Source organism: Ochotona princeps, chromosome 16 (assembly GCF_030435755.1).
Source record: "Ochotona princeps isolate mOchPri1 chromosome 16, mOchPri1.hap1, whole genome shotgun sequence".
NCBI classification, from domain to species: domain Eukaryota; kingdom Metazoa; phylum Chordata; class Mammalia; order Lagomorpha; family Ochotonidae; genus Ochotona; species Ochotona princeps.
In genome coordinates, this window is record NC_080847.1 from 57,932,207 (window position 1) to 57,954,766 (window position 22,560).

Consider the following 22,560-nt stretch of genomic DNA (forward strand, 5'->3'; position numbering starts at 1 on the left):
ACACAGACAACACACAGAAACATGAAAAAGTAGACTAGGATACGAGAATCCAGGATGGAAGAATTGATGTGAAGCCCCTTGGCCTTGGATATGTCTGGGGTGGGAGCTCTTTTATCTGTCTTCCTAAAGAAAAATGTATTTAAGAGACAGACACAGAGATGCAGAGACTTTACATCTTCTGCTTCACTTCCCAAAAGCCCACACAGCTGGAATTGAGCCAGGTCAAAGCAAGATTCTGGAAACTCAGTACAGCTCTCTGTGGCCAGGAACCCACACACCTGAACCATATCCTGCCACCTCCCAGGGTATGCAACAATGAGAAGCTGAGCTGGGACTCCAGTATAGAAACACGGAGCAGCGACTTAACTGCTACATCAAATGCCAACCCTTCAGATAAATTAAACAAACTAAACATTAGCTTAGTAAATATACTTAAAACAATAAAGCATGGTATCAGCAATAGGAAGTGACAGGAACATTTTTAAAAGAGCCAAATAGGAATATAAAGAGTATAGATACTTGTTGACCTCCCCCTCAAAAAAACCACACAATAGATTAAATAAAAAGTAAAACAAGAACAGTTGAGAAAGAAATTAGCAAACGGGAACAGCAGACTGCAGAAATGTCCACAAAAAAGAAAAGAAATTAGAAAACAGAGGCCCAGTGTGACAGACTGCCGGGATCCCATCTGGGCACCAATTCATGTCGTGGCTACTCCACTTCCCATCCAGCTCCTAACCTGTGACCTGGGAAAGCAGTAGAGGAGGGCCTTTGGGGCTCTGCCCCCACATGGGAGATATAGAAGCTCCTAGATCCTGGCTTCAGATTGGCTCAGTTACAGTTGTTGCAGCCACTTGGGGAGTGAACCAGCAGATGGAAGATCTTTCTCTATGTGTCTCCTTCTCTCTGTAACTCTGCCTTTCCAATAAGTATTTCAAAAAAGAATAAAAACTAAGAAACATAGTAGCATGTAAATAATTGAATTCCTAAAAAGATAAGCTTACAAACTCAAAAGAACAAGATACTAAAAAATAAGGGATGCCACTGAGTGGAAACTTAAATACACCAGAATAAAAGGCCCATAAATGATGTCTTATTAAATTAAATGCATACTTACCATTCAACTCAGATAGTCCACTCCTAGGCTTTCATCCAAGACTAAAGGAAATTTGCAAATACTGAAAGTCTTACATTGTCCATCAAACAATCAACAAATGGAAACAATGCAGCATCCACCAACAGGTGGATTAAGACAATTGTGCCTCACCCAACAGGAAAAAGAGGTGAGCCACAGACCAAGCCTCAAATAAAAATTGGTGAAAGAATCTAGGCACATAAGGTAGTGTGTGGATAAAATACTACATGATTCTGCATTGACTGGAACTTAAAAATAAGAATTTTAGTTGTGGGACAAAGTAGAAAATGGTTTCCTAGAGCTTTGGGGGTGGGAGAGGATTAATCATAGACACATAAAGGAACTTTCTAGAAAAGTAGAAATGTTCTATTTTGATCATCATGATTACACAGGCATAGATGATCTTAAAAACTCTTTAAAATTGTAGCCTCAAAGCTCACCAAGGAGACAGCATGTGGTGCAAATGAAGCTGCTGCTGGAAATGCTCACAGCCCACACTGGAATCTGCCTGGAGTCCCAGATGCTCTGCTTCCAGTCCGGCTCCCTGCTATTGCACCTGAGCAGGCAATGGAAAATGACCCAGGTACTTGTGCCCCTGTCTCCCGTATGGGAGTCTAGGATGGATTTCCTGATTCCTGGCCCAGATCTGGTTGTTGCAGCCATTGCAGCATGTGCAAGAGGATGAAAAAGCTCGTTCTCTTTCTGTCTCCTGCTCTGTCAAATGAAACAATCAATCAATAAAGCCTTGGCTTCTAAACAGAGTCCTATTAATGTGACCTTGAAAGCTACCCAAGTCCTCAGTTGTTGCATCCTCTTCTCTTGTAAATACTCAGAGAAACGTCCTGAATCCAGGGGACAGGCTAGTGATGGTCTCCTTTCCCTTCTGAATCCTTCCAATCAACTCATCTTTCCACCAAGTCAAAATAAAATTAAATGTTGACTTCATGGGAGATTTGAAAGATGGTGCTCTCACATGTCATAGTATCTGTGTAAAACAAACACCTCTATCCTCTCTTTATACAGAAGCAGTCTAGACCTATCAGAGATTGCTCAGGTTAGCCCAAACCTCCAGGAGTCAACCTAGCCCTGCTACCCTGTGATCCTGAGCTGTGGGCAGCGAAATCCCAGGGAACTCAGGTTCAAGAAAATGCAGTAATTCTAAAATTCCAATTCAGACTTTTTCATATTCCACATGAACTTTAGCTCCTATGTTACCAAAAATCCTTTGGGACACAGGAATCAAGTTAACTATTTCTCATTGCTTAGGATTTTCTTAATCTTTATTACCAAATCTCTGCTATAGGAACACTAACCAAAAGGGGAAAAACATTAGTGAAAAAATAATTAGAAAGGAAGCATAACACAGCAGTTTAAAAAAAAAAAAACCCTGTGGGATCAACAATCTCAGCTCCATTCCTTACTAGCTGTGTCCCTTGGTCTCTCCCTTGTAAAACTGGGACAGTAACAGTGTCTATATCAGAGCTAATGTCAATATTTGAAAAGCATTTAAAATAAAGCCTAATATGTAGTAAGTGCTATATGTATTTGTATAACTTCAAACAAATTTTAAATTAATTAGATTTCCTTTTGGGTCTTTCAGATCTTCATCTACACACAATTTTATAGGACATATGTATATACAATTCTGCATCCTTTTTATTCTTTCATGTTCTATTTATATATTGATGCAGTGCCCATATTCATAATTTATAGTGATTGCCTGAAACAAATTATAAAGTAGCTCATCAATGATGCAGTAATGAGTAAATAATGCACACTGACACACTGGGATATTAAGTGTTTTCTTTTGTTACATCAATATCATACTTCTAGGCAGTAACTTGTCCACCACTGGTAAAACTGACTTACTTACTAGCCTTTTCTAAGGGAAGTTAATCTTTATCAACAAACACCCCACTCAATACTGTACTACAGTTTTTTCTCTTAAAATCAGACTCAGTATCCCATATCCTATTCTTTAAAGGGCACCTAGGCCCTGACTTTGTAATGGCAAAATCTGTATTTCTATCATTACGCACAAAATATTATTATAAAACTTCCCATCCAATATGCCAGCTAAATAAAAAAAAAAACTGTTTTTCTAGTCAAAACATTATTCTGTCTTCCCATATACATTACACACCGATCTATGTATAGGTGAGAACTCTTGCTAAATGATGTCCTATTCACCAGTCATATACCTTAAGTATAGATTCCCAGTAGAGCCATAAAGGGAGTTCAATATTCTTCATCATTGTTTTGACTAAGGGCTACATAACTGCATCCTTTTCCAATTTTAGTATATGTGCTGCTGAAGCAAGCACTTCTCATTCTTTTCATTCATAAAGTTTCTTCTAAGATATTTTCTACCAAATATGGGAACAAGTCTTACTAAACTCTGTGAAAAATTTCCTTGCTTCATTATACTTACAAGTTTTTTCCCCCAATGTGTTATCAAATGTACAGTAAAGGAAAAACTTTTCAACTCAACTTTTCTTCGCTGTGATTTCTCTGGTGCTGAAGTAGGGCTGAGTGGCCACTAAAGGATTTGCCACATTCACTGCATATAAAGCGTTTCTCTCCACTATGCATTCTCTGGTGAATAATGAGGGAAGAATTCTTACAGAAGGCTTTCTCACAATGATTACATTTGTAGGGCTTCTCTCCAGTATGGTTTCTCAAGTGTACAATTAAGGAAGAACTCTCATTAAACGCTTTCCCACATTCATTACACCTGTATGGTTTCTCACCAGTATGAGTTCTCCGGTGCGCAATAAGGTGAGAGCTACAGTTAAAGGATCTTTCACACTGATTACACTTATAGGGCTTCTCACCCGTGTGAATTCTACGGTGAGCAACAAGGTGGCAGCTCTGACTGAAGGACTTCCCACACTTGTTGCATTCATAGGGTTTTTCTCCAGTATGAGTTCTTTGATGCCTAACAAGGTGAGCCATCTGGCTGCAAGATTTTCCACATTTATTACATTCATAGGGTTTAATTCCAGAATGAATGATTTCATGTTTAGTAAGGGCCGAGCGTTCTCTAAATGCTTTGCCACATTCCTGACAGTTATACGGTTTTTCTCCTGTGTGAGTTCTCTGATGGGCAATAAGATGAGAGCTCCAGCTGAATGATTTGCCACATTCTGTGCACTTATAGGGTTTTGCCCCAGAGTGAGTTCTTTCATGTTTACTAAGAGCTGAGTAATCCCTGAAGGCTTTTTCACATTCATCACATTTGAAGGGCTTCTCTCCAGTATGCATCCTCATATGGGCAATGAGATGAGAGCTCCAGCTGAAAGACTTCCCACATTCAGTACACTCAAAAGGTTTCTCTCCAGTATGAGTTCTCTGATGTCCAATAAGATGGGAATTCCAATTGAAAGATTTCCCACACTCATTACATACATATGGTTTTTCTCCTGTATGAATTCTCTTGTGTACAATAAGATGAGAATTCCAGCTGAAGGCTTTTCCGCATTTGTTACATTCATAGGGTTTTATTCCAGTGTGAGTCCGCTCATGTTTAGTAAGAGCTGAACGGTTCCTAAAAACCTTCGCACATTTATCACATTCATAGGGTTTCTCTCCAGTATGAGTTTTCTTGTGTTGAATAAGGTAAGAGCTCCAGATGAAAGATGTCCCACACTCATTGTATTCATAGGGCTTCTCGGAAGTGTAAGTGCTCCCATGTTGAGTAACGAATGAGTCGTACCCAAAGACTTTTTCCCACTCATTGTATGTATATGCTTTTTCTACAGTACTGATTTTCTGATGTTCCATGAAAGATGAAAAGTAAAAGATATTCTCATACTCTTTGTAATCATACTGGTTTTCTTCAATATGAAATCTTGGATGTTCATTAAATGGTGGACTCTGGTTAAAGATTTGATGGCATTCCTTATATTCATAGAGATTTTCTCCTGTGTGCATCCCTTTATGATCACCAAAACGTATTATATGATTGAAAGATTTAACAGCATCAGTATATTTGAAAAGATTATCTGCAGCTTGCATTCTTGTAGGGTGAATGGGTTGAATGGACTGGTAGAAAGCTTTGTCATAGTTGTTTTCACAGGTAATTTTGTCTGTATACATTACGGCTGAGTTACATTTCCAGCCTTCAGCCTGCATTTCAGGCTTAGAGAAATGTTCTACTTGAGAAACTCTCTGTGAAGGAACTAAGTTAAAGCTCTGGCTATCTTCTGTCCCAAGTTCACAGAACTCAGAGCCTCTCTGAGAGTATACTTGCTTTTGCATGAAGAACATTTGCCTCATAGCTGTACTTTGATTCATGTGGTACATTTCTAATTGGTCTTTACACCCTAAAACTTCTACCCTCGAGAACCAAGGATCTTCCCATATGTATCTTTCCAACCTCACGCCATGGGATTTTTCCTCCTCAAATATGCTTTGTTTTGGGATCAATGCTTTGCTTTCAAGAATTTTCATCCATTCTGAAATACACACAAGAAAAAAAAGCAATAAAAACACAGAAAAAAAATTTCAGAATAGCAAGCTTTACTGTCCCTTTTATTAGAAAAGCAAATGTGAATTTATTTTCCAGAATCTAATAGAGTATACTAAAGTGAAGACTTAACTGTGTACTAAAAACTAATACAAATCACTTAGCAGCAGTTTCTCATGAAAAAGAATGCAAAAGAAGACCACATGTATAAGTCAGCACTGTAGAGCTGAGCTGTATAAACTTTGCACATTACCAAGATAGCCTGTTTCATGACTGACCCTTGGCTCATTCCCGAGAATTTATGTACTAGCTTTTCTAACTGATGAAGCACTGCACCTGTTTCTCTAGATTGCTAGCACATTACAGAATGCATTTATGGTAAGCACCAGCTTTCTTTTGGTCTCCTGGAGTTTCAGTGACTGTGCTCAGTCTCACAGGCATTGTGTACTTACTAGATCAACCACCTATACACACTCTGGGCTCTGGAGCTCAGGCCAGTCTCTTAGTAAAAGATGTTTCACACATGTAGTCACAACTCTTCACTGGGGAAATTAAACGTGTCATGTGCTACTCCACTGAGAACAGCCTACTGGGAACTTTCCCCAGTTTCCTCTAGACTTAGCCCCACCCCTCTGTGCCCTTTGCTGATAATGTTTTGTGTCCTTTCACTGTAATAAACTTTAACTCTGGGTATAATGAGTTTTTAGTCATAGTGATTTCTTGTACTAAACCTAGGGGTGGTCTTAGGAAATCACGGATAACAATGTATAAATTACTGGTATCATAATCAACTTCTATGTTATACTGAACTTCTTGCTCCCCTATTTTGACATATCTGTCAAAAAATGGAATAGCCAGGAAAAAGTATAACCAAGTAAAGTTTAAGCCAGGATGTTATCTATGATAAAACACTTTCACATCATTTACTATTCCATAGAGTCTACCCAATGACAAAGATTCACCCAGCCCAAAGGCTAAATATCATCATGGTTTAAGGATACCCATAAAGGGACAATTCTTCTAGCCACTGAAGAGTCCTTTAGAATGAAAGCACAGTAATAAAACAGACATGACAGCAACAGCCTGATAATCTGTCTTGATTATCTGAGAGAACATTGCCCTTCAAAGATTCACTCTCCAGTGGCCCACAACAGCCGGGGGTGGGGAACAATGTTAGGGATCTAGACCTCAATTCATGTCACTCCGAGCAGGTGGCAGCAACCACCTACCTGAGTCATCACCACTGCCTCCTACTGTTCACATGAGCAAGAAACCGGACTTTGGAATGGCTCAACTGTGACTATTGTGGCCATTTAGGGAGTGAAACAGCAGATGCAAGAACTTTGTCTCTTTTCTCTGTAGCTCTGCCTTTCCAATAAAAATTAAAAAAAAAAAAAAAGACTGAGTGAATAATTCATGGGCAACTTTGTATTCTACTTAGTACTCTCTGACTGCCCAGCATCAAAAACAAGAAAGTAGACTCACTCTAATGAAAGTTGAAATGTACTGACAAAAGGAAATATCAACCAGCATGAACAATACACATGGAATATTATTAAGAGACTGTAGAGTAGGGATGCTGAGAATGCGAGAGAGAGGGAAAAGGGGTTCACCACTGACAGAAGGAAGTGACTGAAGATGATTTACACAGAGAAACGTGAGCTGAGGCTCCAAGCACAGAATGGATACAGGATGAACTGCTGCTTCACAGTCAGCAAGGACAAGCACCATGCAACTGCCTCTAACAATGATGGTAAAGATGTCAGCTGAGTACACCATTGGAGCTATTCAAGAAATGGTCAAAATTGTAGGAAAAAAGGAAGGCCTTAAAATCTGGTTCTTTCGGGCCCAACATGATAGCATAATGGTTAAGGTCCTTGCCCATATGGGCACTGGTTCTAATCCCGGCAGCTCCACTTCCCATCCAGCTCCCTGCTTATGGCCTGTGAAAGCAGTCGAGGACAGCCCAAAGCCTTAGGACCCTGCACCCATGAGGGAGACCACGAAAGAAGTTCCTGGCTCCTGGCTTCGGATCGGCGCAGCATCAGCCATTGCGGCCACTTGGGGAGTGAATCATCGGGTAAAAGATCTTCCTCTCTGTCTCTCCTCCTCTCTGTACATCTGCCTTTCCAATAAAATAAATAAATCTTTTTTAAAAAAAAATCTGGTTGTTTCCCAAGAAGAAACAGCAAAACTGGAAACAATGAGTTTACCCAGCTTTCCCTAAACCTCGATCCTTCCCAGCCTGATCAATAGTGTAATCATAAAAAATAAAATGTAACCAAAAAAATAGTGAGTTGTTTCCTTAAAGGACAACTAGAAGCATTTTTTAAGTCTACTAACAAGCACTATATAAAGAAAGACTTCAGAGATCTATCTAGAAATATATCTCAGGTGGCTACTAACAACCAAGAATTTCCTTCTCAACTTGAACGGGATCTTATGAAGAAGGGGCCTTGGGGTGAAAATGACTTCTGGGTGCCAGTGTATGTACCAGCTGCCCCTCTTTCCATCCAACTCTGCTTGTGGCCTGAGTAGGCTATAGAAGATGGCCCAGAGCTTTGGGACCCTGCACCCACGTGGGAGACCTGGAAGAAGCTCCGGGCTCCTGGCTTCACATTGGCTCAGCTCCAGCCAGTGAGGCCACTTGGGGAGCGAATCAGCAAATAGGATCTTTCTCTCTGTATGTCCTATAAATCTATCTTTCCAATAAAAAAATAACAAACTTTAAAAAACAAACATGAGGCTATGCAGGTTAAGTTGCCACCTGGGAATCCATATCCCAGTTTGAAGTGCCGAGTTCAAGTCCTGACCATTCAAGCTTCCGATCTGCTTTCTGCTAAAGCATACGAAAGGCAGATGATGTTGGCCCAAGTACCTGGGATCCCTGCTACCCATCGGAGAGACTCTGCTGAAGTTCTTGGATCCTGGCTTCAGCCTGACCTAGCCCAACTGTTGTGGGCATTTGTGGGAGTGAACAACAGGAAGGAGGATATCTCTAGACCGTGTGTGTGTGTGTGTGTGTGTGTGTAGCGAGGAGGTTCCCTCTCTGTCACTCAACCGTTCAAACAAACAAACCTTAAAACAACTGCAGTGGTAGCCAAGTACGAGCGTGCCTTTGTTTGAGGTATAACCTCTAGCTTCTGACTCCAGCTTCTTGATAGTGCCAACTCTGAGATACAGTCCTGAGGGTTCAGACAACTGGGTCCTACCAGGCAGAGACCTGGACTAGGTTCCTGGCTCCTAGCACCCGCCTGGCCCAGTCCCAGCTGTTGCAGATATTTGAGAGGTGAACTGGCAGATAGAAGTGCTTATTTGCTCACTTACACAAATAAATTTTTTTAAAGATTTGTTTTCTTTTTATTGAAAAGACAGATTTACAGAGAGAAGGAGAAACAGACTTTCCATCTATTATTTCACTCCCCAAGTGACCGCAATGGCCAGAGCTAAGCCAATCCGAAGCCAGGAGCCAGGAGCCACTTCCGGGTCTCCCCCGCAGGTGCAGGGTCCCAAGACTTTAGGGGTTCCTCTACTGCTTTCACAGGCCACAAAAAGGGAGCTGGATGGGAAGTGGGGCTGCTAGGATTAGAACCAGTGCCCATATGGGATCCCAGAGTGTGCAAGGCAAGGACTTCAGCTGCTAGGCTACTGTACTGGGCCCTAAAAATAAATCTTAATAATAATAAGAGAGTAAAGCATTTAAAGAAGGGATAGGGAACATTAGTGCTGGGAAGACCTCACCACTAGAAGTCTGAGTATCTCAAGACTGGCTGTGGCTGTTTCTCTCACTGGGTTGGATGCATGGTGATATTTTTCTTTTAATCTCACGCATGCTAATAAACTACTTTGAGTTAACTGCTTTAAACCGGCATCTCAGAAGTATTCTGAGAATCCCTCACAGTCAGCTTGCAAATGTGGCAACAACCACAAGGCTCTATATAATAGATGCCAAAGTGAGGAAGCACTGATTAACATGTTATTTCTTAGAGGTAAAACCTTGAGTGATGGTAGCGGGGAAACTGAGACTAACCAGATGCTTCTTCCGTAGCCTTGACCATGTGTCCCCTGTTAAGTAACAACTGTATGCCCGGGAAAACAGGCCTCAGCCCTGTACAACCAGCCCCACTGCTTGCAGGAGATTGTCACCCTTGCTGGGACATGAAACCCTAACCAAGCATCCTGTGTAGACCAAAACCCAGCTAGAAGGAAGATGGTGACTTTCCAAGTACTCAGCCAATGAGGAAAGGAGGGGAAGGACGTATGCTCGGGGGTACATGTGCCTTGCTCCCACTGGGCTGGGTGTGCCAACTCACTGATTACCCTTCCTTGCTGTGAACATGCCTCACTTTTTGCTGCCCTTTAGTGTCAGGCCACATCGTCTGATGGGTAAGGTGTTCTCTGGTGGGCTTATTTCCTACTACAACTAATTCCAGATCCCTGCTAATGATCCTGGGAGGCAACAGTGATGACTCAACTACTTGGGTCCTTGCCAGGGCCAGCCAGATTGAGTTCCCAGCTCCTGGCTTCCATCTGGCCTACTCCTGGCTGTTGCAGGCATGTGGGGAATAAATCAGCAAATGGAAGATGTCTGCTTGTCTCTGACCCTCCACCTTTCAAATAAAAAATTAATAAATAAGACAGCTACATAAAACAGCAATTAAAATTCTCTGTTGACAGGAATATATAAAAATGTAATTTGTGACAATAAAGCATACAATGGAGTAGAACAGAGCTATAAAAGAGCAATTTTTATATACTATCAAAACTAAATTGATATTAGAGGCCAACATTTGGTGCAGTGTGCTAAGCTACTGCCTGTGAAACCTGCACCTATACGCAAACCTCCTGTAGTCTAGGCTGTTCTACTTGTGACCCAGCTCCCTGCTAGTGCGCATGGGAAAGCAAAGACAATGGCCAAAAGGCTTGGGCTCCTGCTGTGGGTTTCAGCATCTCAGTGTTTAAAGAGGGCAGGAAGCAGCCATTGAAAAGCAGAAAAGATTTGTATTGCAGACAGGATGTGCTGGCACGGGGAAAGAGAGGATCACACTCAGACAGACACAGGGATCTGAGAAGATTCAACACACCATGCCAGTGGCCACAGTGGGGGCCCGTCCAGCGTACAGAGACCTATACCCACTGTGACAAGGTGGGCATTACTGACACAACAGATCTGATCTACCATGTGTGAGCTTGTCACTTCGTGATGTCCAGGGCTAGAGCACAGCTCTAAGAGCCAGAGCCAGCACAAGTTTAGGTCACAAAATACAATCGTGCTGCCCTTAATGTTGTTCCTAACTGGGGATCAGTTTGCTAGGTGTCCCAATGGTCTAACAAGTCCCAGCATTACCCACATGGGAGACCCAGAAATAATTCCAACTCCTGGTTTGGGGCCATCTGAGAGTGAACCAGCCGATGGAAAAGAAAATCACTCTCTCTAATTCTTTCAAGTAAAAATAAATAAGCCTTAAAAACAAAAATCTTGTTTTTTGCTTTTTTACAAAAGCATCTATGACTATACTCTACAAGTTTGATAATAAGGGAAATTATAAATGTAAAAGCAAGTAAATGAAAAGAAGTCATCTTGGACAAAGGGAGCAGCTAAGAATACGAGAGCCAAAAAAAGGGCAAAGGACAGGGAAAACTGTAACATACAGAAACCACAGTCTAGTTGCTAACTGCAAGGAGGGTAACACAAGGCAGGAGCAAGCTTCCCTAAGGGAATTCTGCATGGAGAAAAGCCCCCGGCTCCCACCAGGGCCCGCCCTCACCTGGACAAGCGCTTTGAGAGTGTGCATGTTCCACGCACCAGGGCTCCTCTCCTTGTTCCAACAGTGAGATGACCTCGGGCTTGGTGATCTGGCTTCCTACACGGAAAGCAACAAGAGCAGCCTGTGTGAAGCTCTGGGCAGCTGCACACAGCATCCCTCGCCTCTCCCTTCCTGTGACTTCTTGTTTGGAGATAAGAGCAGTTCCTCCCTCTTCTTGCTTCCTAAGCATCAGGAATTTGGCCTCAAGATCATCTCAGCCTTTCTAAGCAGGCCCCCTGGACATCACAGACTTTAACCATCTTGAGGACCCGCCTTACCCACAGATAGCAGATGGCCATAGGTCTCCAGCATCACGTCGCGGTACAAAGTCCTCTGCACAAGGTCCAACTGCCCCCACTCTTCTTGAGTGAAGTCCACCGCCACATCCTTGAAGGTTACTGGTTCCTAGAAGAGCACACGGGTTCCCTCTCAGCCAGGCCACTCCCTCCAATTTTCTAGGGGTGGGGTAAGGCTGACAGCCCTGAGGAGAGGAGACAGAATGTCCCAGGACCATCCAGGATGTATGAAGAAAGGATGTATGATGGAAGTCTCCCCAGGACCCTGAACACAGGATGTGATCTTAGAGAATTAGACACCTGGGCCCACAGGAACCACAGGATAGGCAGGCCTCTCCCAAGACTCTGGATCTATTCTAGTGACCATGGCTAGTGTGGACAGGATTGCCACACAGCAGTGTTCCCTCCCTTCAAAATGCAGACATCCAGCAAGGTTTCAACCACAGGCACTGGATTCAGGCCAGAGACCTAGGCAACTCTGCCCCAGTAAGTGAATCAAAGACCCTGAAGGGGGATTTGGACAATCACAAGCAATCTTCCTGGCCATGGTGGGGAAGCTTTCACTCCCAGATCATGTGTGTCCAAGGAACACAGTCAAAAGGGACTGGGTCAAGAAGAATCAGTTACAGCAGCTGTTCAAAGCACCTGAAATTGGGGCAGACAACTGGAACACTCACACAATCATACCTGCCATCGACATCCCAATTCAGAGTGCCTGGTTTGGGTCCCTGCTACTCTGCACCCAATCAGATTCCTGCTCACATGCATCTTGGGAAGCAGCAGGTGTCCACGGCCACACCACCCTGAAAGCACTCGATCACATCTGATCACGGGAAGCGGCAGATGATGGCTCAAGCACTTCAGTCACAGCCATCTACTTGGGAGACTATACAAAGTTCTGGGCCCTGGTTTTGGTCTGGTGTAGCCTTGTCTGCTGCAGGTATTTAAGGAATGAATCAGAAAATGGAAGATCTCCTTTTAGCTTTTATATAAATTTTAAGCCACATCTTTAGGAAAACTGGGGGAAGAGGGGAATGATATCCTAAGATTGATTTTTGCAATGAATCCACCCCTTTCAGTCTCAGGTCTCTACACACTCCTCTGGGAGTGAAAGGAGGCCTTCTCTGCAGTGGGGAGTCAATGGCTGGTTTCTCCCCCACAATCTATCCACACACTGTCATCAGGCTCTTTGGAAGCAGCCCTCTGATCTACCTCCATCATCAGCGCAGAATCAACCCCAAGGCAAAGAGCCACTGAGCTGGCACAGGTGCACTGAATACATCATTTGTACTCCAAGGGCCTCTAGGCATCTCCCTTACTTCGGAGCTGTCACTCTTACCCAAATGTGGCCCATGGCCTGCCGTCCTGTCTCTCCACAGCTTGTACACTGAGCTTGTCACCTCTTATCTGGCCAGCCCTACCTACCCAGTCTTAAGCATACTAACTTCACTCATCTGAACGGCTCTCCCTCTACCTTCACACAGACTCGATCTTCTCCAAAGATTTCCTTACCCAGAAAAGACAACTTCATGCTGCCACCTCCACTCACACAACCTTTTGGCAGCCCGCAGGCCTGATGATCTAGAGTAAAGAATTTCGGAGCCCTGACTCCTACCTTTCCAAGCTCTCATCAAGATTCCCAATGCTGTACAATTAATTATAAAACCCAAGGTGGGTTTCTGTTTTCACTTTTTTTGGTCTTGTGAAACTCCATGTGTTGGAGTCATCAACACCAAATTTCTGGTTCTCCTCTCATAAACTTGCCCAAACTTCAGTGTTCTTTATGGCTGCTGTCCAGAGATTAGGAGGTAACACAAACTTCCTACATTTAAATTAAACACACAGCCTGCCAAGTACACAGACCTAAGAGTGATATACTGTATACTCACTCCTGAGGAACAGGCTGGGAGGCCGTACTGCTGCTCACCGCAACCCTTTGCAGGGGCAGGCGGCATCTTCTTAGATGGCACTGAAGTCCAGACACATTAACAAGTCCCAAGCCCACACCCTGGCACCTGTCAAGTCAGTGGGCTGAACCACGGATTGCCCTCTCACCCCTTCTAAGATCTCAGTATAACTACCATATGCTCAGAGAGAATAGAAGAATTACATCTCATGGACACAAAAGGAATTAAATAGCAGTTCTGCAAGCAATTCTAATAAACCCGTGGACACCAGCAATGACGATCAATGACTGCTGAGCCACATGTGAAAGGCAGAAGGGGGTATCCTAAGGTTGAGATTGGCCAACTCGTGAATTCAGTAGAAAATGGGACAGCCTACAAGTGCACTATTGTAGGAACCACCCAACAAGTACCGCTACCAAAAATAGCAAATGAGACTGGTGTTGCGACACAGTGCAGTAAGCTGATGTCTGCAACCTCAGCATCCCAGATCGGGGTACCAGTTCAAGTCCTGACTGCTCTAATCCCAGTGCAGCTTCCTGTTAACGTACCTGGGAAAGCAGCATAAGATAGAAGTGCCCGGGCCCTTGTCACTAGTGGAGGATGGAGTTTTACATTTCTAGCATCAGCCCAGCCACAACAACCAGCAATTGCAACCATGTGGGGAGTTAACTAGTAGATGCAAGAGTCCCTCTCTCTGTGTCACTATGGCTTTCAAATAAACAATTTAAAAAAAAAAAAAAGTATAAAATGCATCTGCTCAGGTCTCTAGTCCAATTTCCAGCTGCTAAGAGGCAAGGGGAAAGGCCAATTCATCCAATGACATCACAAACTTGAAACCACACAAAGAACCTAGCTTCTTTGGCAGGTAAAGCACCTACCACCTGGGCTTTGTGTGGCTCCTGATTTGAGCAAATCAACTCCAAGTCACTCTGGGAAACATTCTACGTGGACTAGGTATCAAGTAAAACTCAGGAATTGCAGTATTAAGGAATTTGTTAATTTTGTGGGTCAACAAAGGCATTGTGGTTGTGTTCTTAAAGGTTCATATCTCTGAGTATCTATTTAATGTGTGTGTATAAAAGCATTTGTGGTTAAAATGATACAACTCTGAGATCTGACTTGAAATGTTCCAATCTAACAAAAAGCTTGTGCTGGAACAGCTAAAGAAATACACGAAAGCCAAGGGTAGTGGTCACGCTGATGGACCTGCGTGCTTGTTCTAGGCTGAAGAATGAATGACTCCCCAGCCCCCAAATGTGGCCATGTCCAGATCCCAGAACCTGTGACTATCACTTACTAATTAAAGGGACCTGGCAGATGTGGTCAAGGCAGAAGTGTCAAGACAGATGTTCCAGGTGGACCCGGCTCTTTCCAAGAGAGACTTGGAGGCACAAGTGAGGTCAGAGGAGACTTGCTGAGGTCAGCCGGCAAAGGCACTTCAGCATGGGGGCCCCGTGGCCTCTCAACCCAGGATACGGCCAAGAAGCAGCTTCTCACAGGGCTTCCAGAAGAACACGGCCCTGCACACTTATTTCAGACTTTTTCTGAGCTCTAGAACACAAGAACAAATTCATGTTGTTCTGTTTGTACTGATCTGTTCAAGTGGGAACAGACAACCAGCACAGGGCTCATGCTCGGGTTTACAAAAGGTTCCGCAGCCTGTGAGGAGAAGAGCATCAGCAAAAGCAGGGCTGTCTGCACTGGCACTAGGTCTGGGTGCCAAGCTTGCATGACAGTAAAGGCAGGGGTGAGGCTGAAAACAGGCCAGCTGGGCCAGCCCCCCTACTTGTGGGCACTGCGTTGGGGCCTTCTCACACTATAATGTCAAGTGTGTGTTGGGGTGGGGGTACACTCAGGCTGCTCAGAGCAGAGACCTCCTGTCCCAAGCGGCCAGGGGTGATCAGGAGTTAACAGGTCAGGAAACTGAATGCAGAACGGACCTACTGGCCCTCACTCACAAAGGGCCACCAGCCCTACAGCGAGACTGCTCAGGACCAGCTGAGACACCAGGCATGGATCAGAGATCTGAAGCACAACACAGAATGGTTCTCCAATAGCCTCCACAGCCCTTCCCTGAAAACACAGACAGGGAAGGGGGAGCCAGGGCATGAGGCACACCTGCCACACAGGTGGAAAAAACAAACTTGGTAGCTAAGAGGGCTGAATCCAGGCATCAACCCCAACCAACTTTCAACAGGCTGTGATTCTCAGTGCAGAGAAAACCAGATTGCTCTACAAAAAGCTCTGAGAGAACAGGAAAGGACTCACAGAACACAAAAGAACAGAAGACCCAGCAGTCAGCACAGCAGGCTCCAGGAAGGCCCACTAGGCCTCCCACTCTACTGCTTGAAACTGACACAATACAGATGGAAGACACAGCAATCCACTCAGGCGGCCCATGATCTAACAGGAGACTCCAAAACAGAATATAAAGAACATGAGAGGGGATGGTGCAGAGGCTCAACAGGCTAATACTCTGCCTGCCAGCATCAGCATCCCAAGGGGGCACTGCTCATGTCCCGGCTGCTCTGTTTCTGATCCAGCTCTCTGTTTATGGACCGGGAAAGCAGCAGAGGATGGCCCATATAAGAGGGCTCTCAGCACTTGTGGGAGACCTGACAGAAGTTCCTGGTTTCCAAAATGTGAACTGGTCCAGTTCTGGCCACTGTGGCCACTGGGGAGTGAACCATTGGATGGAAGGTCTCTCTTCTCTGCCTCTCCCTCTCTCCTTAATTTTGAAAATTAAATAAATCTTTTTTTAAAAATCCAGAATGCATGTCAAATACCTACAAATGAGCAAACAGGCCTAAAAATCTAGGGATCTGGGTATGAAATACAGAAGGAAATATAGACGGCCAGTAAAGTATCAAGACATCTAACCTCACTAGCAACTGAAGATTCCCACTCTTGAGATAAGCAAAAAGGTGTCCACTGCTAGCAAACACACAGGGCAATGGGGCTTTTTCCAGAATGGGAAATTAAGAAGTGGCTTTGCCCCTCTGAAGACCTGAGAACACTAATAACATGGAAAACACACACACACAAACCCTGGCACAAGTCAGCTTCCAGGGCTATGCCCAGATCAACTTCTACACGTGCCGAGACTACAAGAACAGTTGCACGGCTTTGGTACCACGCAGACGCACCAGTGGTACACATAGATACCAGACCACCCACACAGGAAGGGATGACCACAGACACAAGTGTACTTTGCCAAGTGCACCACATGGCAGGGCAAATGCATGAACATGGCCCAAGTATCTAGCATCATTACCGGACCTCAGAGTTCAACAACTGACCCTACAGAAAAGCTACATGCAAAGAGCAAAACACTTAGTTCACCTGTGGATGAGTTATGAATACGGATGAGCTGGTACACACTGCATCCACAAACAGGAGCGCTGAGAAAAGGTGAGAATGTGACTGTGAACTATGAATAAAGCAAAACAGCAAATGTGCTAAAACACTAAGAGCTATTCAGTGATGGGAATGGTGTTTGCTCATTTACTATCTTTTCTGTAATCGTGGAACTTATCAAAATACATTTTAAAATCAGAAAACATTTCCAGAATTGAAAATAATGTTATTAAATCGGGATTGTGAACTAAAAAGCAGTAAGAAAAAGACATCTGGCAGCTGGACAAGCCCCCTACATCAGGACCCACCAACCATGGAGGAGTCGCCCAGGGATGGTAAATGGTAAGCATGCTTTCAGGTCAGAACTGCCAACAGAAAGGCAAAAACAAGTCTACAGAGGAAAAAGTAGTGGAAGACAGCCACCTGTCCCACTTGCTTTTGAGACAGTCTCCAAGAGCTGACAAGCGGCTCAAAAGACTGATCCTCCACCTGCAGAGCCAGCATCCCATGTGGGTGCTGGTTAGTGTCCCATCCACTTCCCATCCAGCTCCCTGGCTATGACTGGGAAAGCAGTGGAGGATGGCCTAAAGCCTTGGGACCCTGCCCCTACACTGAAGTCCCAGAAGAAGCTCCTGGCTCCTAGCTTCAGATTGGCTCAGCTCAGCTCCCGCCATTGTGGCCATTTAGGGAGTGAACCAAAGAGTGGAAGAACTTTCTGTCCCTCCTCTCTGTAAATCTGTCTTTCAAACACATTTTTTTTTTTTTAAGAGTTGACAAGGAATCATACCCTTCATTGTTACATGATGCTGCCAGGGAGGGTGCAGAACAGAGGGCACCTAAAGGGAGGACCAAGCTCTTGGGTTCCACAGGACAGCCCTGAGGAACTGAGCTCGGTTTCCAGTCACGTTAGACTGACTTGCCAACAGGGCCCACCCAAACTCGAGACCATGCTTGCACAGAATAGGCTAATCCACCTGTCAAATGTTTAAGCCCTGTGAGGAATTGGAAGAGGCCAATGGAGCTGGCAGGCATCTCGGATGGCAGCCAGACAGGAGCTTGCCAGACTGCTCATTATCCAAGTTCCTGGGCAGCTAGCCAGTTTATGGACTCTGGGGCAATCTTAGCTGGAGTCCTTGGTAGAACTTTTCATTTTAGAGCACGATCTTTGCAGACTAGGGAAATGTTAACTGTACCGTACATCCCAGTGTATGAACAAGAATGCATGCAATTATCGGCTGTCTCTGTGCCTGGTGTCAAGCAGAAATCCTTGGTGGATTATTAGAGGGATTTGAGTGTCTGTATTCAGAGCGACTGGTGGCATTTTAAGTGGGCTGGGAGATCATCAGTACTATTTCTCAAAATGACAGAATCTAGGCTCCTGCTAAAACTTCATTATCCAACAGGTCTCCTAGAAGTGACTATTCAGATAGCAAGAAATGACAGTTCTTGATGTTTTCATCAAGTCGGTGCTTTATTGCATAAAAACTTAACTTGGAAAGAACATTAGAAGGGATGCTCAATTTCATTTGTGTTCCTGAAGACCAGACCTTGCTTAATTAAAATCACATGATTCAAGTCCAAGTTTCCCATAAGGAGAAATCCACAGTGTACAGAGAGGGCCAGGAACATGTTCTCAGAAATCACAACTCTTCAGACATGAATATGTATTGTCATTTTAATTCTGCTTTATTGTCTCATTATTAACTCTAATAATTCCCAGGAACCCTTGTGTGAAGTAACAGCAGACTGCAGCACAGTGATTACCAGGTTAGCAGAGTGATCCGGGGCACCTGCAGCCTAGCCTCGCTTCTACAGCATTGACACACGTATACACACACTCCAACAGTGGTGAGCCTGCTTCGGGGACCGCCCTTCAGCCTAGCCTAGCTTCTGCTACAGGATCAACAACCACACATGCGCCTGCAGCAGCACCACACTCTGCACCTCTCAGTCCGAGCCCTCTGCTTCCTGGGCCAGCAGCACTCCCTGGTGCACACTACACTTAGGATGCACTGCACCTGTCAGAAACTGAAAGATTTTAGTGATTCCTGGTAATTTAGAGGACCCATAAAGTTAAAGACAAAGTTTTTATTTAAATAACACATCATCTCACACTTTGATTCATTTTTTAACAACTCAAAGATCTAAATAATGAAACTGTTTTTCTAACTAGGCAGGGAGTCAACAGAGAAATTAGTGAAATAATAAAAACACTTAAACCTTCTGTTTAGAAACATGGGCATAACTTAAAGAAACTGAAGGTGGGGAGTTAAAGTGATTGCTTCTCAGCCATGGCAAGAAACGACACACGCCCCCAAACTGGAGGGCGTTTCAAGTGGAAGAAGTCAGAAGCAGAAGGTCTCCTAGTCCACGATTCTGTGCATGTGCAATGTCCAGAACAGGCAAACCCATAGATGCAAGCAGATGAGTGGCAGTCAGGGGCTGGGAGTGCAGAGAACAGGGAATGTCTACGAATGGGTGAGTACTGCATTTCCTTCTGGGGAGATGAAAATTAGATACTAGTGATACTTGCACAATTCTATGACTAAAAAAAACAGTGTGTACTATTGAAAAGGATAACCGTTTTAGTGTGTGAACAATATCTCAATAAAGTTAGACAACTCTTACCCAGCTAGCTTTGGCAGGAAGGCTGAGCAGTACCAAAGGAGGGAGAGCTCTCTCATATCGGCCCCAGTGTCTCAGTTCTCTCAGGAGCCACAGGTGGGCTGTCTCAGCATCCCTGCTCCAACTCCCTTACAAGTCTCTGCTTTCAGCTTCCTTCCAGTCTCGGGGCCTGTCAGAGAGGCCTTCCAAAGCCTCCTTCCTAAGACCCACCGGGCATCTCTCCCACCACACCCTGGAAGAAGCCTCCTGCTCCCAGCATTCTGGGGCACTTCACTACTAGCAGCAAGGAGCCCCAGGCCTCCAGCAGCCATTCAGGGTCCAGCTGGGTTCATCCTGGCAATGCAACTGGGGTGAGCTTGTGCCCGGATCCTGGGCCAAGGGTTTACCTGTAGTGCTCTAAGAGGTCAGCCCTGGCTCACAGGCTCCCTAAGCGCTCTGTCCCCACAGACACCTACCAGACTCTCCATCTCCCCAGGCATCAATTGGACTGAGCACCTCCAGGAATCAGGGCCTCCCTGAATTTTGGAGGCTTCTTGTGTCTGCAGCAGGTGCAGCCCCATGCAGGTTGAACAAATCTAGGGGCCAGAGGGGTCCTCAAGGCAGAGGCTCCTCACACTTGTCCTTACCAGCCTCAGTGGGTACAGAGTTCACAGCAATTACCTAAATCAGGTGCTGAATTTGCCAGTTAAGGTGGCAGGAGAGAGGAAAGAGGATGCCGGTCAGAAGGGTTACCCCTTTTCCCCAAAACTTACAACCCTACAGACAGGCTGGTTGTCAGTGAGGCTCCAGGTCATGGAAAATGGCCTACACTCAACAAGCATGAACTTCCAGCCAAGGCTTTCTGCCTAAGTTCTTGTGTTATAAACTGAGAAGCACATCCAGGATGACCAGGAACAGCCTAAGCACCCATCTTCTGGGAAGAGGCCACCCGTCAGGAACACACCAGTGCCATCTCACCTGGACAGGGGCTGCTGGGAGCCTGGCAGCCATCCGCTCCTCCCCATGGCTCCCCTCCATAGGCCAGGCGGAGTCCTGCGGACACAGCGCTAGGGAAAGAGAAAGGAATGATGCAGATGGCTCTCCCAGCCAGAGGGAAACCCACAGATCATCCTAGAGAACTAGGAGGGAGCCCTGTCCCTACCCCCAGGCCAGGACAAGCGTCCACTGGTTCTTACAGCTGCCCTGTGGCTCAGAGAGGAGGAATGTGCTGGAGGACAGAGTGCCTAGGCTACAAGACAGCTCTCTGGGAGGCAAAATCTGCTCACAGCTTCTGGGCCAGGCCAATACTCAGGCGTCCTGTCCTGGAGATGTCACTGCGGCTTTGCCCTCCTTACTCCCCTTCCCTGCCCATGACTCCTCTGTCCTGACGCCCAACTGTCTTCAGCACTGGCGGATGACAGCAAGGGCGGAACACCACACGGCAGCCAACGACTGGGAGGAGAACATAATCCTGGACTCACCCCAGGAGGCCCACGGGTCAGCAGCTGCCATGCCCCAGCTCTGCTCTGTAAAGGTACCTGCATGGGAGGGTCAGGTTAGGACTGTTACCCAATACAGTAAATGCAGAGGACACAACGGACAAGCAGATTATCTGACATACGGGCATGTACAAAAGCTCAGCATCAGCTCTGGAGAAGGCACAGGTGGTCATGTCAGGAGATTTACTGATGTGGTGTGGCCACAGGACAACTAGGAACACAGCTCTTTAAACAGCTGGAGATAACTGATAAAGGTAATTTATTTATTATCTAATTTTTTTTTTAAATCTTAACAGATACTCCCTTACATCTTTAGTGAATGAAATTTCACTTTCGAACAAAGCCCTGTATACTATTATTTGACATGGCTTTTAAATTACAGATCTACAGCAATTTGGTTGCACATATGTGATAGTTTTTAAAAAGCCACACAAGCCACCAGAAAATCCTATCACCAGTGACCTAACCCAACTCAGGAGTCACCGTATTTTATACAGAAGCAATACCGACTTTTTTTGCCACAGTTTTCCTCCTTTACCAACTAGCTAACGGCACTCACACAGGACCCCTCCCCCAAAACACCCAGTTCCTTCCCAGCTGCGACTGCGGCCAGCACAGCTCCACAGCTGGAAAGGTCCCAATACTCACCCCAGGAAGCCCATGGGTTGATGGCCGCCATAGTGGGGACACAGAAGGAGCTGGACAAGCCCTGAGCAAATGAGGAAACAGACACATCCGGGTTCTCAGGAAGGACACAGGCGCAACAGATAGCCCAAAGAACGTGATTTACTCGTTAACAACACGACACAATTCCTACAAAGAGTGAAGGATAACTTGGATAAACTGACAGCGTGATTTTGGATTGGACAGATTAAGCCGGTGAGCTTTCCAAGGAGACCCAGACCAAGAGACAGACCTTACCTATTGATCTGACCAATGGACTGTCAAATGCACCTGCACTCCTCGCCCGTCAGTGGCTGCACAGGGCTCCATGTGTGTGCATGTGTGCACGCATGTGTGTAGGGGTGCGGGGGGGGTGCTCTTGCAGGAAGGGGTGATGAAAACTTTCAGAATTAGAAAGTGACACTGGTTGTACCACTTAACGAGCATGCAAAGCCACGGGGCAGAGCAGGGAATGTTCGGAGCGTTTTACCTTCCTGCCCCGCCCTCCACAGCCCACCTGCAAGTCCCGCCAGGCCGGCCGGCGCGTCCCGGTGTGCAGTCAGGGCGGGAGCCGGCCCCAGGCGCCCAGCTCTAGGTCTCCGCCAGCTGCCCGCCGCTGCGTCCATGGCACGGCCCCGCCTACCCGCCCCATGCAAAAGCGCTACTTGCCGGGACCTCTCGGGGCCGCCCCAGCCCTCCCCGCGCCGGAGGAGAACTCGGGGTCCGGTCCCCGCAGCGGCCTCACGCCCGGTCCGCCACGCACCGCAGCCCCGGCGAGCAAGCAGGCTGCGGGCCTTACCTAGTCGGTCCCCACCCGCGCGGCA

General features: G+C 45.6%; 1 protein-coding gene across 3 annotated transcripts; it reads right to left on the bottom strand.

The window, feature by feature from the left end:
- Positions 1-3,422: 3,422 nt before the first annotated feature.
- Positions 3,423-21,946, bottom strand: ZNF606 (zinc finger protein 606). 3 transcript variants are annotated; one of them, XM_004596913.4, is made up of 6 exons: positions 21,722-21,937; positions 21,056-21,112; positions 20,553-20,641; positions 11,689-11,815; positions 11,372-11,467; positions 3,423-5,592 (listed from the first exon to the last, which is right to left on the bottom strand). In XM_004596913.4, exons 1-6 carry the CDS (start codon positions 21,750-21,752, stop codon positions 3,617-3,619), a joined length of 2,376 nt encoding a protein of 791 aa, XP_004596970.2. In that variant the 5' UTR covers positions 21,753-21,937; the 3' UTR covers positions 3,423-3,616. The 3 variants fall into 3 exon arrangements, with proteins under 3 accessions (XP_004596970.2, XP_058530855.1, XP_058530856.1); XM_058674872.1 differs by lacking the exons at positions 20,553-20,641; positions 21,056-21,112; positions 21,722-21,937 and adding an exon at positions 19,599-19,725; XM_058674873.1 differs by lacking the exons at positions 3,423-5,592; positions 11,372-11,467; positions 11,689-11,815 and adding an exon at positions 20,040-20,255 and having other exon boundaries at positions 21,722-21,946.
- Between the last annotated feature and the right edge of the window lie 614 nt (positions 21,947-22,560).